Here is an 18,292-nt window from a genome sequence, read left to right as displayed (position 1 = left end):
GGACAGCTGGTCATGGCATTTAGTGTGCTAATTGGTTAGACTTCCCTGACCACTCAGATTCATGACAGCCCACAAACTGACAGCCACGCTCAGACAACTCACCAGAACAAAAGACCCTATACCCAGCATGTGCAAAACTAGTGTAATTTACAGGATTCCATGTAAAGAATGCACAAAACACCATATAGAATAACCAGGCAGCCAACTAGCAATCTGCATCTACAAACACCAATTGGCCACTAAATGCCATGACCAGTGTCCTTATTAGCTATATACACAGATGACAAGGACCACAAATTCAACTGAGCCAAAACAACGATCATAGGACAAGCTAAACCGAGGACAGCCAAAGAAATTCTAGAAGCACTGTATTCATCCATGGGCTCCATCAACAAACACGTAGACATGGACCTGATATATCGGCTACTACAATGAACTACCAGAACCAACAACCGGAAACAGCAGGAACAGAACCAAATATATTCCAGAAGACACAGTACAGCAGCGCTTCACAGGAGGCTCCGAAGCATTGAAGATGTCACAGAGACAGGGGATAAAACATCTGCAAATCAACTTCCCACCTCAGCGAACATACCCACAACTATGCCAACCTGACAAAGTGATGAACTGGAGAAACAGATGTTAGTCTGTAATTCCAGTCTTCCTGAATGCTGCTGCTATTCTCAGCATGGAACTGTGGAGCTGAGCATAAATCGAGTTTAATTTCCTCCATGCAACTGAGTCCCCAAAGGCTCCTACACAAATATCAAGCTGTGGTGTCCCCAGTTACTCAACATTGGTGCAGAACCAGTTATGATTGTCAAAATGATCATAGAGTCATAGAGATGTACAGCATGGAAACAGACCCTTCGGTCTAACCCGTCCATACTGACCAGATATCCCAACCCAATCTAGTCCCACCTGCCAGCACCCGGCCCATATCCCTCCAAACCTTTCCTATTCATATACCCATCCAAATGCCTCTTAAATGTTGCAATTGTACCAGCCTCCACCACATCCTCTGGCAGCTCATTCCATACACATACCATCCTCTGCATGAAAAAGTTGCCCCTTAGGTCTCTTTTATATCTTTCCCTTCTCACCCTAAACCTATGCCCTCAGTAAAAATCTTACTTTCTCAGTGAATAGTTAGGATCTAGAATGCACAACTTAAGAGACATATGGAAACGGTTCATCTGGGGATTTGAAAGGGGAATTAGATAATTATCCAAACAGACAAAGCACTGGGCTGTAAGGAAAAGGTGAAGGAGTGGGAATAATTGAGTTGCTTTTGCAAGGATTCAAAGGGATAAATAACCTCCCTCTGCACAATAACCATTCTGTGATCCTTGGTGTGACATGGAATTATACAGTCCCCAAGCTTCTGCTCTGAGCTGTGCTAGCAGGTCTCAGCTGGACTTCGTGAGGAGTATTGAGTGCAGTTATAGACTAGGGCTCCTGCCCCTGACAGCTATATGGTGCCTTGTCATGGAATGTGCAGTTAATGGATGAGACTAGGCAGTCATCTCCCTCCAACTGATATCCCATTAGAACTCACCATTTAGGCTCACATGAAGAGTGGCCACTCAGACCAGGGTCAAAGAAACATCTAGGACCAAAAAGACCACTCGGTTCATCTACCAGGTTCCAGTGTTCAAGATAAATTCTGCCCCATTCATCCCACTATTAAATTCCCTCAAATATTTATCTAACTACCACACCTTACCTCTTGATTATGTGGACAATGGTCTGCTCACTGACTCCCCTAGCAGTGTTTCACCAATTCATATTCTCTGTACTACAGTTCAATGAAGGTTCTTGTCACAGAGCAGTAGTGTCCCTATCTTTGAGCCAAAATGCCCAGGCTCCAGATGTGTGTCATTACACATCTGAACAGGTTAAATAGTCATACAGATGTAAGCTTGGAAACAGGACCTTCGGTCCAACTCATCCAAGATATCCTAACCTAATCTTGTCCCATTTGCCAGCATTTGGCCCATAACCCCTAAACCCTGCCCATTCATATACCCATCCAGATGCCTTTTTAATGCTGTAATTGTACCAGCCTCCACCACTTCCTCTGGCAGCTCATTCCATACAAGCACCACCCTCTGTATGAAAAAGTTGTCCCTTAGGTCCCTTTTATATCTTTCCCCTCTCACCTTAATCCTGTTCCTCACGCTGCTTTTTCACTTGATGAAGGAGCAGCGCTCCGAAAGCTAGTGCTTCCAAATAAACCTGCTGGACTATAACCTGGTGTTGTGTGATTTTTAACTTTGTCCACCCCAGTCCAACACCGACACCTACATATCTTGCCTATTCACCCTATCCATGTTCTTCAAGATGTTGATTAACCATATCCACGACAGCTTAATTCCCACGTCCCCCATCAGTTTATTGTACTCATGGGGAATCTGTGGGTGCATTGAAGAGTCCGGCGTTTAACACCATCCGTTCAAATCTGATGTGCTTCAAGTTAATATTACCGTCCCCCAGACCTCAGAGTCTGTGGGATAGGAATTCTTTGCAGTCATAAGGAATCAGAAAACGGAGAGGCAGAACAGGATTGCGAGATAGTAAAGGCCCTCTGCCCAGAGCGCGGGGATTGAGGCCAATTTGAGCTGCCTCCCCGCTCTGTTGACATTAGCTAACTTAGTACACAATGCAAACTTGCTCGCGTTGTTTCCTATCAGTGAACTGACCGAGTGCAGAAAGCTGAAACCGGCGGGAGTGAAACTCGGCGCTGATTGCAGGAGCCCCCTCCCCGGGGAAGAGTAACTGACCTGGATCACTGTCTCTAGCTTGTCCCCCTCCTCGACTACACAGTCTCCACGAGAGCTCATCGAAAGGTCAAAATGCCACAGGAGGGGAAACTTTTCGATGGAGCCCAGCAGGCTGTATGGTGCAGCACAGATCAGGGTGGATCGATCAGCCGGTTCCAATCATCAATGAAGTGACTGCTTCCACTCTTTCTCTTAGGAAACCTGCAGAGAGGAGGGGTAGGAGGAATCCGCCATTCCCCCTCGCTCTCTCGGGGGCTTTGTTTCTATCCCAGTTTTACCTCCTCTCTCTCTCTCTCTCTCTGTGTAAACACCTTTTGAAGCTGAACTGAATCTCAATGCCTCCTCGGCATGTGTTTATTACAAATCTGTTGTTTTCTCTCAGCAGCGAGACCCGTGATTAATGTAACCCCCCTCCCCCCCAACACAACTTCCATGTGACAGACACTGGGAGTTATCTGGAGGGGAAACAAGAGCCATCCTTTTGGAAACTGCAAGGTCCTAGTGTCTGAGACTGTATAGTGTCATGGATATGGGTTATACGTTGTCTGAGTAACGTTATGTTTAACTCTAAGTTTTTTTTTATAATAGTCAGACGCCAATATTTTGTTTGTTTAATTGATATGCAACTGTGCAGAATAGAATTGCGTTTGTGACTGTATATATACAAAGATGCTTTTTTTAATGAATAAAGTATATTTTTGAAATAAAATGCCTGACTAACATTATGTTGCTTTGCAAATGGATTGAGCAGTAAAGTTCAGAAATTGTCAGCCAAGCATAGATAGAGGTAATCTATGAATACAGCCGAACCTACCCAGTCACAAACTGCAGATCAATGAAACAACATAGCGCCTTTAATGTTACAGTATAAATGTATTGCTAAATAAAATTTCACACCAAGAAAATGTAGACTCCAATGGAACAAACACCGAAGTACATGTAGTAACCTGCACCCCCAACAAAAAAAACTCACTGCTTCTTCCTTACTCTTACAGATCTTTCAGCCCGGCTCAGTTGAGAACAATCTCACTTCAGGGTAAGAAAGTTCAAGTCGCACCCCAGCGCTTGAGGTACAAATTTAAGCAGACATTCAGCTGCAGTACTGAAGCTGTGCTGTCCTGTCACAGCTGCCTTCCCTTTTATGAAATACTAAACTGGAGGTATTATCTAGTGGGCACAAATTATCCCATGGCATTATTTCATAGAAGAGTGGGGTAGTTATCCCCAGTGTCTTGGTTAATATTTATCTCCCAATCAACAACACACTAATTGGTCAGAATCATTGGTTTACCAATGTCCTTTAGGGAAGGAAATTGCCATCCTTACCTGGTGTGGCTTACATGTCACTCCAGACCCACAGCAAAGTGGTAGACTCTCAACTACCCTCTGGGCAATTAGTGATGGACATTAAATGCTGCCTAGCCAGCTATGTCCTCATCCCGGGAATGAGTAAAGAAAATAAATTGCTGTTTGTGGAAGCTCGCTGTGTTCGAATTGGCTGCTATGTTCCCTACATTACAACCGTGACTGCAGTTCAACATACTGGATGTGACTTCATGGTATATAAAGTACGTTAGCACATCTGTGGTTGTGAAAGACGCTAAACAAATGCAAGAGTTTCTTTTAATACTGCAATGTAAGAGTGTCTTCTCTTAGGCAGTCCCTCAGAAGCGAGAATGACGTGCCAGGTTCTGAGACCACAAATCAGTCCAATGCATGATCTCTGTGAGTACGTGGTTCGTGAAAGATTGGGTAGATAAGGAGTTTGGAGCTACATGCCCTCTCTCCAGTGCCTTGACTTTATCTCGGTAGGTCCCTGAAAATGTCTCCCAAGATAGCACTTTTGTGAATTAACCTTCCTGATTGAGATGTCAGCGTCTCCCATGAGAAAGGAGAGATGTTTGATCTCTTCAGGTTTAGTCTGAGTACATCCCTAAGGTATTTGTGCTCTTCCCCAGCAGTCTCCTGCCATGAGACTGAGTATGCAGTTGCTTCAGGATTCTGGTCTGGGACATATAGACAATGTGCCCTGCTCCGAGCAATTAGTGCCTTGGTACTGGGCATGTGAGTTTGGAATAGGATGCTGCTATTGGACTGCCAGTCATGTCACTGCATTTACCAGGAATCTAGGCATTGTTGAGACACAGACAGACCTGCATCAAAATGCATACCCCTTACGCACAGCTGAACCACTCTAGTTGAGTGTAGATCACAACATGCACCATCTGTTCTCAGTTGATAAATGCAGCAGAAAGGTTTCATCCCATGTCTATGCTGAGTTAACTGAGAATTACAATTGAGCTGAACAGACTGGGTAAGCGAGTGCACAAATTATCACTGAAATCTGTCCAGTGATGCCGGCTGGAATGTGTAAGTCTAAATGTGGGGTGGGTGCATTATTGAGTTTTGCTGAGATGCCCCCACAGTTGAATAGCCAAGTTACACTGTCTTCACTTGCATGTCAGACAGCCCAACTGAAACCTCTGGAACGTGGATTCCAGCAGAAAACAACAGATTTGGGGTCAGGGAGATGGTGGGACGGGGGGGGGAGGAGCTGGCGAGAAAACAAAAGTGGAAAGGAAGAAGTTTGTGCTATGAAGTGAGAAACACAGCAAATCAGGAATACAATCAACCAGTGACAGACAACAGAACAGAGCAGCATGGTTGTGAAGCGAAGTGATTGCCCAGCGTCTTTTGAAATGCAGGATAGTTTATTGTGATCTGTACTGAGTCTGCAGGATCTAGGACCCAGCAGACACTCTGCAGACGGGACTACATTAATGTCCTCTTAGCAACTGCATGCGTCTGTCTCCGTGGTAACTCTCAGCCAAATGTTGCTTGCTTCCTGCCACCTGCAGCACTCGCTGTGACCATCAGGTGGCCCAAATACCCTTGGAGATCTCATATGGCACCATGTTTACGGAATGCAGCTTAATTAAATTGTGCATTTTCTCCCTGTTCTGTAAATACTGCTTGATGAATACACTGTGCCCTTGACTGACTCCTTCCCCAAATCAGTACCAATATTACTGGCCACCTCCAGTAGTAAAGCTACCCCAAGCCAGGTCTCCAGCACCTGGTTTCTAACTCAAGGTTAATTACAAATTTGGAGCCACACTTTGCAATGCACATAAAAGCTTGTCTTTCTTCTTTTGCACTCTGAATTTTAAAATATATTGCATTTGGAGTGTTCCTTTCAGGAGCCACAATGTTCCAAAATGTATTCTACACAATGATTTAGTTTTGACGGTAGTCACTGTCGTAACACAAGAAGTATAGCAGCCAGTTTTCACGTTGTAATTTCCCACAAACACCAACGAGATAATGACCAATTAATCTGTTTTAAAGGTGTTAGCTGTGGATGAACTTTCCTTCGATCTATCGCCATTGTATTTTTTTTAAGTGAAAGGCAGTAGTTTTGTGACTGCCGTATTCCCTCATTACTGTCCTGGAGAGGCAGCATGGACTTTATGCTCAGATCTCTGAAGTGGAACTTGAAACTTTCCAACTGCTGATTTGTGTTGTCAGTCATCTCTTTCTCACCCCCAAAAGTGAGAAGATATTATCCACCTTTGTTCAGGAAGTAGTTATGGAAAGTGGTTTTGAATGAAAACCCACAAACCAACACTGGCCAGATTTCAATGTCATGCAAGCAAGTGGCTTCAGGCAGAGCCAGTGCACCACAGCAGAACTTCTTAAAAATGTATTGCCAAGCCTAGTCACACCAAACAGCAAACATTATGATCTCATTTTTACCCAGACCTTTTCGCTTGCATTCCTGTCTCTATTAACTCTTGCTGAGTTACATGGACGTAGCAACAGGCGTAGGCTTACTATTCAATTGGGCCGTGGTTCACAGCTCTTAAAGTGTCAGTACTTCACCCAAAGGTCATCTTTTCACTTAGAAGCCAAAGTACTAGTGGACATTTAAATTGATCAGGTGATACCCTTACACCCACCCAGTCTTAATTCCAGCACCACTCTGATCTAAATGGGCTCACTGGCCAATGAAGCAGAGCAGGAGCTTTGGCTGAATTTCATTCCCCCACCCTATCTTAATAGACAATAGGTGCAGGAGTAGGCCATTCTGCCCTTCGAGCCTGCACCACCATTCAATATGATCATGGCTGATCATCCTTAATCAGTATCCTGTTCCTGCCTTATCTCCATAACCCTTGATTCCACAATCCTTGAGAGCTCTATCCAACTCTTTCTGAAATGAATCCAGAGACTGGGCCTCCACTGCCCTCCGGGGCAGAGCATTCCACACAGCCACCACTCTCTGGGTGAAGACGTTTCTCCTCATCTCTGTCCTAAATGGTCTACCCCATATTTTTAAGCTGTGTCCTCTGGTTCAGCACTCACCCATCAACGGAAACATGTTTCCTGCCTCCAGAGTGTCCAATCCTTTAATAATCTTACATGTCTCAATCAGATCCCCTCTCAGTCTTCTAAACTCAAGGGTATACAAGCCCAGTCGCTCCAGTCTTTCAGTGTAAGGTAATCCCGCCATTCCAGGAATTGACCTTGTGAACCTACGCTGCACTCCCTCAATAGCCAGAATGTCTTTCCTCAAATTTGGAGATCAGAATTGCACACAGTACTCCAGGTGTGGTCTCACCAGGGCGCTGTACAGCTGCAGAAGAACCTCTTTGCTTCTATACTCAATCCCTCTTGTTATGAAGGCCAGCATGCTATTAGCCTTCTTCACTACTTGCTGTACCTGCATGCTTACCTTCATTGACTGGTGTACAAGAACACCCAGATCTCTCTGTACTGCCCCTTTACCTAAATTGATTCCATTTAGGTAGTAATCTGCCTTCCTGTTCTTGCCACCAAAGTGGATAACCATACATTTATCCAGATTAAACTGTATCTGCCATGCATCTGACCACTCACCTAACTTGTCCAGGTCACCCTGTAATCTCCTAACATCCTCCTCACATTTCACCCTGCCACCCAGCTTAGTATCATCAGCAAATTTGCTAACGTTATTACTAATACCATCTTCTATATCATTAACATATATTGTAAAAAGCTGCAGTCCCAGTACTGATCCCTGCGGTACCCCACTGGTCACTGCCTGCCATTCTGAAATTGAGCCATTTATCACTACTCTTTGTTTCCTATCAGCCAACCAACTTTCAATCCAAGTTAGTACTTTGCCCCCAATACCAAGTGCCCTAATTTTGCTCACTAACCTCCTATGTGGGGCTTTATCAAAAGCTTTCTGAAAGTCCAGGTACACTACATCTACTGGATCACCTCGTCCATCTTCAGAGTTACATCCTCAAAAAATTCCAGAAGATTAGTCAAGCATGATTTCCCCTTCATAAATCCATGCTGACTCTGTCCTATCCTGTTACTACTATCCAGATGTGTCGTAATTTCATCCTTTATAATAGACTCCAGCATCTTTCCCACCACTGACGTCAGACTAACTGGTCTATAATTTCCTGCTTTCTCTCTCCCACCTTTCTTAAAAAGTAGTACAACATTAGCCACCCTCCAATCCGCAAGAACTGATCCCGAATCTATCGAACTCTGGAAAATAATCACCAACGCATCCACGATTTCTCGAGCCACCTCCTTCAGTACCCTGGGATGTAGACCATCAGGCCTCGATGACTTATCAACCTAAAAGGAAGCTTAGGTCAGTTGTAGTGCCCTGTCTTTGTCCCTGCTGAGACACATTTAACTCAACACAGACCCAGGATAGAAATTGAAACCTCAGCAGGTCTGGCAGCATCTATGGAGAGAAAACAGAGTTAAGACCAGTGACCTTTCTTCACAACTGAAAGCAGCAATGAAAAATGGTACTTATACTGATAGCAGTGTGTTGGGGTGGAAAAGAAGTGAAGAGATAGATGGAGATGGAGCCCAGAGAGAGAGAAAAAAAGTTTAGGCAGACAAAGGGATTATTGATATTAAGCTAGGGAAGAATAGAAGATAATAAGAAGGGGTGGTACGGTGGCTCAGTGGCTAGCACTGCTACCTCACAGTGCTAGGGACCTGGGTTCGATTCCAGCCTCGGGTGACTGTCTGTGTGGAGTTTGCACATTCTCCCCGTGTCTGCATGGGTTTCCTCCGAGTGCTCCAGTTTCCTCTCACAATCCAAAAATGTACAAATTAGGTAAATTGGCTATGTTAAATTGTCCATAGTATTAGGTGCATTAATCAGAGGGAAATGGGTCTGGGTGGGTTACTCTTCGGAGGGTTGGTGTGGACTTGTTGGGCCGAAGAGCCTGTTTCCATACTGTATGGAATCTAATCTAATAATAAGAGATAATAGGAACTACCAGTGGGTGAAATGGGTTGACTTTGCTGAAAACAGCCCAGGCATGATAGGGCCTGGGATGTTGGGGTGGCTTAAAGACACGGAAGGAGCTGTTCTGGCTCTAAAATTGTCAAACCCAATGTTGAGTCATCTTTAAATTTTCTTCTTCACCAGCTTATTATCAACAATACTTTTAACAGCCTAACATTTCTATTCTCTCCCTCTCGGGGCTCCATCTCCACCTCTCTGCGCTCTCCTTGTCCCTCCACCACTCCATCATCAGCATATATACCACCTTTTCCTAGCTGCTCAGTTCTGAAGAAGGGTCACTGGACTCAGTTTTCTCTGCACAGATGCTGACAGATCTGCAGAATTTCTTCAGCAATTTGTGTCTTTCTTTGTTTCACATCTCCAGGTTCTGCAGTTTTTTGTTTTACTGTAAAGGTCAGGACTTTCTGACCGGCATTCATAAATACCCGAGTCGAAAAGTGTGGCGCTGAAAAAGCACAGCAGGTGAGGCAGCATCCGAGGAGCAGGAGAGTCGACCTTTCAGGCATAAGCCCGTCATCAGGAATGTGGGGGAGTGGTTGTGGTGAAGGGAGCTGAGAGATAAATAGGAGAGTGGGGGTGAGGAGTAAGGTAGCTGGGAAGATGATAGGTAGATGCAGGTGGAGGCTGATTGTGATAGGTTGGTGAGGAGGGTGGAGCAGATAGGTGGGAAGATGGACAGATGTGACAGGTTAAGACAATGCGGTGCCAAGTTGAAGGGTTGGATCTGGGATGAGGTGGGGGGAGGGGGGATTTGAAAACTAGTGAAGTCGATGTTGATGCCACGTGGTTGAAGGGCCCCAAGGTGGAAGATGAGGCATTCTTCCTCCAGTCGTCGGGTGGCTTGGATTTGGCAGTGGAGGCGGCCTAGGGCTTGCATATCCTTGGTGGACTGGGAGCTGGAGTTGAAGTGGTCATCCACAAGGCAGTGGGGTTGTTTGGTGCATGTGTCCCAGAGATATTCCCTGAAATGTACTGCGAGTTGGCACCCTTTCTCACCAATCTATAGAAGACCACATCGAGAGCAATGGACACTGTAGGTGAGGTGTTTGGATGTGCAGGAAAATCTCTACCAGATGTGAAAAGATACTTTGGGGCCTAGGATGGAGGTGAAGGGAGATGTGTCAGCGCAGGTTTAACACCTCTTGCGGTGGCAAGGGAAGTTGCTGGGAATGGAGGGTGGGTTGATGGGGGGAACGTGGACCTAATGCAGGAGTCACGGAGGAATAGTCTCTGTGGAACTCAGATAGGGATGGGGAGGGAAATATATCTCTGCTGGTGAGGTCTGATTGTAGGCGGTGGATAATGCGCTATGTCTGGAGATTAGTGGGATATCTGGACCTGGGGTTCTATTCTTATTGCAGTTGGAGGGGTGGGGTTCAAGGGCGGAGGTGCGGGAAGTGGAGGAGATGTGTTGGAGGGCATTGTTGATCATGTGGGAGGGGAATTTGTGGTCCTTGAAATAGGAGCAACTGGGACAAAAGAGATTTTTAAAAAATATACAGAGGGTGGTGGTGGAGGGTTGTTTTTCAGACAGGAGGCCTGTGACCAGTGGAGTGCCACAAGATCGGTGCTGGACCCGCTACTTTTTGTCATTTACATAAATGACTTGGATGCGAGCATAAGAGGTACAGTTAGTAAGTTTGCAGATGACACTAAAATTGGAGGTGTAGTGGACAGCAAAGAGGGTTACCTCAGATTACAACAGGATCTGGAGCAAATGGGCCAATGGGCTGAGAAGTGGCAGATGGAGTTTAATTCAGATAAATGCGAGATCTTGCATTTTGGGAAAGCAAATCTTAGCAGGACTTATACACTTAATGGTAAGGTCCTAGGGAGTGTTGCTGAAAAAGAGATCTTGGAGTGCAGGTTCATAGCTCCTTGAAAGTGGAATCGCTGGTAAATAGGATAGTGAAGAAGGCTTTTGGTATGCTTTCCTTTATTGGTCAGAGTATTGAGTACAGGAATTGGCTCATGCCCGATTCTCCTTGCTGCCTGACCTGCTGCGCTTTTCCAACAAGACATTTTCAGCTCTGATCTCCAGCATCTGCAGTCCTCACTTTCTCCTACAGGAGTTGGGAGGTCATGTTGCGGCTATACAGAACATTGGTTAGGCCACTGTTGGAATATTGCGTGCAATTCTGGTCTCTTTCCTATCGGAAATATGTTGTGAAACTTGAAAGGGTTCAGAAAAGATTTACAATGATGTTGCCAGGGTTTGAGGATCTGAGCTACAGGGAGAGGCTGAACAGGCTGGGGCTGTTTTCCCTGGAGCGTCGGAGGCTGAGGAGTGACCTTATAGAGGTTTGCAAAATTATGAGGGGCATGGATAGGATAAATAGACAATGTCTTTTCCCTGGGGATGGGGAGTCCAGAACTAGAGGGCATAGGTTTAGAGAGGAAAGATATAAAAGAGACCTAAGGGGCAACTTTTTCACGCAGAGGGTGGTACGTGTATGGAATGAGCTGCCAGAGGATGTGGTGGAAGCTGGTACAATTGCAACATTTTAGAGGCATTTGGATGGGTATATGAACAGGAAGGGTTTGGAGGGATATGGGCCGGGTGCTGGCAGGTGGGACTAGATTGGGATGGGATATTTGGTCGGCATGGACGGGTTGGACTGAAGGATCTGTTTCCATGCTGTACTTCTCTATGACTCTATGACTGTATATGAGGGGCAATTTTTTTTTAGAAAGAATATGGTTCATGTGTGGAATGAACTTCCAGAGGAATTGGTAGATGCTGGTACAGTTACAACATTTAAAAGACATTTGGGTAAGTAAATAAATAATAAATATTTGGAAGGACGTGGGCCTAGTGCGACTAGTTTAGTTTGGGATTAGGGTTGTCATGGACTGGTTGGACCAAAGGGTCTATTTTCGTGCTGTATGACTCTATGACATTAGATAGATTAACTAGATCTGCTGAATGGCTTCCCTTATCTTTTATAGGATCTTAAAGCACATTAGGAGGCCAGTTGGTTCATCGCCTGTGCTGACTCTTTGAGAGTGATAGAAAAATGGCGTAGGTGAATGGGGATTTCTACACAGAACTAGAAAAATATTAATGATCAAATATATGTCCAATTCCTTCTTGAATGTTATAACTGAATCTTCACCTACAATAAACTTCACCACTTTTCAAATCATAACATGCAGTGCAAAAATTGGTAAATCACAAAAAATATTCAGGCAATTTTGAGGCAATGATGTGCGAGTGGCAGTTGTGCCTAGTCTGTGCACAGATATGCCAATGAATGTTATCGGTGAGACTCAGAGTGACCTTGCCCTATGATACTATTCAGCCTTTCAACGACTCCAAAACAGCAAGCACAGACTCGGTAATTGTTTTGATAGCACAACAACAATATTGATAACTGTTCAAAACACATTTGAGTTTAGTTGGCTTGTCTGAAGCAGAATAATGCTGGAAATGTGTTGCTGGAAAAGCGCAGCAGGTCATGCAGCATCCAGGGAACAGGAGAATCGACGTTTCGGGCATAAGCCCTTCTTCAGGGCTTATGCCCGAAACGTCGATTCTCCTGTTCCCTGGATGCTGCCTGACCTGCTGCGCTTTTCCAGCAACACATTTCCAGCTCTGATCTCCAGCATCTGCAGACCTCACTTTCTCCTTGAAGCAGAATAATGCAATAGATATGACAATCAGCTTCAGAAAGAAGGACATACATTTTTATAGCACATTTCACAACCTCAAGATGTCACAAACCCTAAACCTATAGCTTTCCAGCCAATAAAGTACTTCTGAAATGTAGTCACTGGTATAATGGAGGAAACACAGCTTTAATTAGGTACAGCAAACTCCAAGGAACAGTACTGTGCTAATGAACTGATAATCTACTTTTGTGAGGTTGTTTGAGGAATAAATATTGGTCAAAATACTGGGAATATCTCCCCTGAGCTTCTTCAAAATAGAACCAAGAGAAAAAGGCCTGATACAACCTCTGCTTTAAAGTCGCAATCAAAAGAGACAACACTTGTAACAATGTAGCAATACCTCATTACCGCTCTGGAATGTTAACCATGATTTATTTTATTCACTTGTGAGACATTGGAGTTGCTGGCTGGCTAGTATTTATTGCCCGCCCTTAGTTGCCCTTAAGAAGATGGTGGTGAGCTGCCTTCTTTAACCACTGCAGTGCTGTGGGTTAACCCATAATATCCTCCGGGAGGGAATTCCAGCATTTTGACCTAGCAACAGTGAAGGAGCAGCAATATATTTCCAAGTCAGGATGATGAATGCATGGAGATAGTGATGTTCCCATGTATCTCCTGCCCTGTCCTTTGACATGGAAGTGGTCGTAGGTTGGAAGATGTTATCTATGGATCTTTGGTGAATTTCTGCAGTGCATCCTGTAGATAGTATACACTGCTGCTGGTGAGCGAAGGTGGTAGAGAGATGCTTGTGGATGTGGTGCCAATCAAGCAGACTGCTTTGCCAGGCTGTTGTTTGACTAATCTAAGAAACATCTCTCCTAATGTTGGCACAAAGCCCCAGATGTTAGTAAGGAGAACTTTACAAGGTCAACAGGGCTGTTTCTACCATCTTTTCCAGTGCCTAGGCAGATGCCAGTGGTCCATTTGGTTTCATTTCTTTGTTGAGGCTTCATAGTGATTAGTACAACTGAGAGGCTTGTTAGGCCATTTCAGAAGGCAGTTGAACATCAACTGCATTGTGTGGGTCTGGAGTCAGATATAACCAGACCAGGTGAGGATGACAAAATTCCTTCCCTCAAGGTCATCAGTAAGCCAAATAGGTTTTTCTGACAATTGACAATGTTTCAAGGTCATCTGTATTTAAATTTCCATATTTGCTATAGTGGGATTCAAACCCAGAACATTAGCTGAGTTTCTGAATTAATAGTCCAGTGATAATCCCACTAAGCCATCGCCTCATGATCCCTGGAGTTGGACTTCAACATACAATCTCCTTATTTTGAGGTAAGAATGCTTTCATTGAGGAGAAGATGGAATAGCAAGCAAATATAGAACTGGAATTAACTGTGATGGATAAAAAGCCCATTGACACCTGTTGCCTTGGCACGTCTACTTTGATGAGATGGCAAAATCTGACACAGCCAAATGCACAACAGTCAGTACATGTTGAGGGAAGGGGGATGGTAGGGGGAATAAAGTTTGGGGAGGGTTGAAAAGTTTGTTAGTCTGAGTTGCCTCATTTTATTTGTTTGAGATCAGCCAAAGAGAATCTTAAACATTACTCCGTTCTCAAGTGAAGTGCTGATAGTTGGTAGGCTCCATACTTGTGTCAATTATTTTACACATGACCAAGTTCCAGTCAGAAATGTTGTTGAAACACACGTTAATACAGACCTGAAGGGCCTCAACCATTTCAATGGGCAGTGTAGATGGCTATTGTTCAATGGGAACTAACAGTAATCAAATCAAATAATGTGACAGCTATGGGGAAGAGCAAACCACTGGAGGACAAAAAAACCTCACGTTTTTACAAAAACTGAAATATTAAATGTATGGCACCAGAGAGGAAAAAAAAATCAGGACCCCGCACACTGCAGAATGAGCAGAATATTGCAAACAAACTTCAGCTTCTTTATCAAATCTTCAGTGTCTGATCATTTTAGGCTACAGCATCTGGTATTGGTCAACATTTGGAGTCAATACCAATTATCTGCATCATTGATATTAATTGTTGGATCAGTTGATTTGAGATGAGTAATATAAATTACCCTTGTTTCAGATTCTAGACCACACTTAGTATAGATCTCTGTGAGATCTCATTACTCTACCAAGGAAGAGCTGATGAAACAGAGTACACTCCCAATTTTCTCCCATTTTCATCTGAAACAATGAGGAAACGAAACAATGGAGATGGAATCTGTAATGTCACTCTTGCTGTTCAACCACAGAACGAGCTACTGACCTTTACAAAGAGTACCCACTTTCATGCACTGCTCTGTCTCTGCCTCAGTCCACCTTAACTAAGAAGGGAATCAATGGTTATTAAAGGCAGGTGTGGAGATGAAGTCACAATCAGATTCACCGTGATTTTATCAAATGGCACAGCAGGGCGAGAGGAGCCATCTGATTTATTCCTGTGTCCCTAATTCATATGTTTAGATGTTGCTGTAAAGCTCTTTCATAGATTTATGACTTTCACACTTGGTTATTCCAATCCTCTCCTGGCCAGTCTCTTATCTTTCACAAACTTCAACCTGTCCAAAACATTGTTGATGGTGTTCTAAACTGCATGACATTCTGTTCATTCACCAGCTGTCCTTGCTGACTTACGCTGGCTCTCAACCTCCCAACACTTCCAATTTAAGATTCTCATCCTCACATTTAAAACCCTTTACATTCACAAGAACCAGGAATAGGAGGAAAAACCGAAAAAAAAACTGCAGATGCTGTAAATCAGAAACCAAAACAAATCTCAGCAGGTCTGGCAACATCTGTGAAGAGAAATCAGAGTTAATGTTTCAGGTCAAGTGACCTTTCCTCAGAATTGGAGTAGGCTGATTGGCTCCTGAATGGTCTCTGCCATGGTTTCCTTTCCTCATTGTGTCAGATAAAATAGGGAGAAAATTAGGAGTGTACTCTATTTTAGCAGCTCTTTCTTGGTGGATTAATGAGATCCTCAGGTCCACTCTCCTGCCCTTTTCCCCATAACCCTTGATTCCCCAACTGAACAAGAATCTCTCCCAGCCTTAAATATACACAAGGACTCTGTCCCTCAGCTCTCTGTGGCTCTCAACTCTCTAAAGAAAAACAAACCATCCTCATTCCAGTCTTAAATTGGTGTCCCTTAATTCTGAGACTATACCCTCTGGTCCCAGACTCTCCCATGAGGGGAAACACCTTCTCAGCATTTACCGTGTCAAGCCCCTTAAGAATCCTGGGTTGAAGAGTGTGGTGCTGAAAAAGCACAGCCGGTCAGGCAGCATTCGACGAGCAGGAGAATCGACGTTTTGAGCATAAGCCTTTCATCAGAAATGTGTCCCTTAAGAATCCTGTTTCAATGAGATCACCTTTCTTTTTCCCAAATTCCAGTGAGTCAAGTCCCAATCTGTTCAGCTTTTGCTCATAAGACAATCCCCCCTAACTAGTAATCATCCTGGAGAACCTTCTCGGAATTGCCTCAAATGAAATTATGTATTTTCTTAAATATGGGGACCAAAAATGCTCACAGTACTCCAGATGTGGTCTCAGCAGCACCTTGTACAGTTGCAGTAAGTATTTGCTACAATGATACTCCAATCCCCTTAAAATAAAGGCCAACATTTCACTAGCTTCCTGATTATCTGCTGCACTTGTGTGCTAACTTTGTGTTTTGTGCACAAGTATCCCAAGTTCCTTTCTGTTGCAGCTTTCCACACTTTTTCTCTATTTAAATAATATTGTTTTGTTCTCCCTTCCAAAATAAACAACTTCACATTTTCCCACATTATACTCCATTTGCTAACTTTTTGCCCATTTACTTCACCTATCAATATCGCTCTGCAAACTGCCTGTACCCCTCTTGCAACCTGCCTTTCCAACTACATTTGCATGGTCTGCAAGTTTGCCTACAATATATTCACTTCCTTCCTCCAGTCACTATCCTCAGCAACTCCTTTAAATCTCTCCATCCCTATGTGCTCTTCTCCCATAGACTCTATCGCCGAGCTTTTTTACATCTCTATTGAATGCTGCTAGGATGATCAATAAAGGAGGAGAAAGTGAGGATTTCAGATGCTGGAGGTCAGAGTCGAAACGTGTGGTGCTGGAAAAGCACAGCTGGTCAGGCAGTATCTGAAGAGCAGGAGTATCGAATATTGAGCATAAGCTCTTCAGCACACTTTTCGACTCTGATAAATAAAGGATGTAAGTGAATACAATGCCTTCCTAAGGGGAAAAATCTCAGTCTCTTCCCATTGAGTGAAGTAATATGAAAACAGGATTTTGGTGTGGGACGGTATATGCACAGCTGAATTTAAAATAAATTGGAGCAGGGATTGTGGAAGTGGCTCGAAAATAAAGGACTCTATTATATCTGATATTCAGTTATTACGTAAGGACTCTTGTAACATAGTGGTAATGTCCTTACCTCTGACAGTCATTGAGTCATAGAGATGTACAGCACGGATATAGAATCTTCCGTCCAACTCATCCATACTGACCAGATATTCCCAACCTAATCTAGTCCCATTTGCCAGCACTTGGCCATATGCCTCCAAACCCTTCCTATTCATATACCCATTCAGATGCCTTTTAAATGTTGCAATTGTACCAGCCTCCACCACTTTCTCTGGCAGCTCATTCCATATATGTATCACCCTCTGCATGAAAAAGTTGCCCCTTCGGTCCCTTTTATATCTTTCCCCTCTCACCCTAAACCTATACTCTCTAGTTCTAGACTCCTCCACCCCAGGGAAAAGACTTTGTCTATTTATCCTATCCATACCCCTCATAATTTTGTTAACCTCTATATTGTCACCCTTCGATGCTCCAGGGAAAACAGCCCCAGCCTGTTCAGCCTTTCCCCATAACTCAAATCCTCCAACCCTTGCAACGTCCTTGTAAATCTTTTCTGAACTCTTTCAAGTTTCAAGCTTCAAGCTTGGTTTAATTAGAAATGAATAATTAATTCAAACTAAGTCCTCCACAATTCATCTGGTCAGAAGAAACAACCACTGATAGTAAATTGCTTCAGGCTTCACTTAAACCAGAAAAAAACCAGAGGCCATTTCAGAGTTCGGGTATTTGAGTGCTCTGCAGCTGTCATCACTCTCATATCATTTGCAACTCCAATCCTGACTGATACATTTGAGACTAAAAGAACGCTGGCAAATCAAAATAAAAACAGAAAATGCCGGAAGCGTGCACCAGGGCAAAGTTGTCCACGCCCTTCAAGACTTTTGTCCTTTCCAACATGTCCTTGTTACGTTAGGAAATATATGTACTATTTAGTTGAATACGGCTCGTTTGTGGCTTTGACTGTTGGACGTAACATTAAATCTGGCATTTATATGGAGCCCTTGTTGTGGTAGAACATCTCAAGAGGTGGATTAAGATAAATATGCATTTGTTTCCGAGATCCTGCCACAAATAATAAAAACATACGCGTTGTAGAGACTGACATTTCGCTAAAATTGCAATTTTGCAGGAAAACAAAAATATTCGTTAAACGGCTGGTCGGTTTATATGACGA

General features: G+C 43.8%; 1 protein-coding gene across 7 annotated transcripts in view; it reads right to left on the bottom strand.

Moving 5' to 3' along the window:
- Positions 1-18,292, bottom strand: part of crocc (ciliary rootlet coiled-coil, rootletin) — a 99,134-nt gene that overhangs the window by 80,623 nt on the left and 219 nt on the right. For 3 of the 7 annotated variants that reach the window (XM_043675705.2, XM_087980512.1, XM_087980509.1), the window contains exon 1: positions 2,784-3,486. The exons of 1 other annotated variant lie outside the window; for it this stretch is intronic. In XM_043675705.2, coding sequence (XP_043531640.2) covers positions 2,784-2,843 — 60 coding nt within the window. In that variant the 5' untranslated portion in view covers positions 2,844-3,486. Of the gene's footprint in view, positions 1-2,783; positions 3,488-18,292 lie in introns of those variants that run through there. 3 more of the 7 variants (XM_087980508.1, XM_087980510.1, XM_043675706.2) reach the window with 2 other exon arrangements.

Source organism: Chiloscyllium plagiosum, unplaced genomic scaffold (assembly GCF_037043375.1).
Source record: "Chiloscyllium plagiosum isolate Xiang-an unplaced genomic scaffold, Cpla_swu_hap1 HiC_scaffold_37, whole genome shotgun sequence".
NCBI lineage: Eukaryota > Metazoa > Chordata > Chondrichthyes > Orectolobiformes > Hemiscylliidae > Chiloscyllium > Chiloscyllium plagiosum.
The sequence above is the reverse complement of the archived record's forward strand: the minus strand, read 5'-3'. Positions and strand labels throughout refer to the sequence as shown.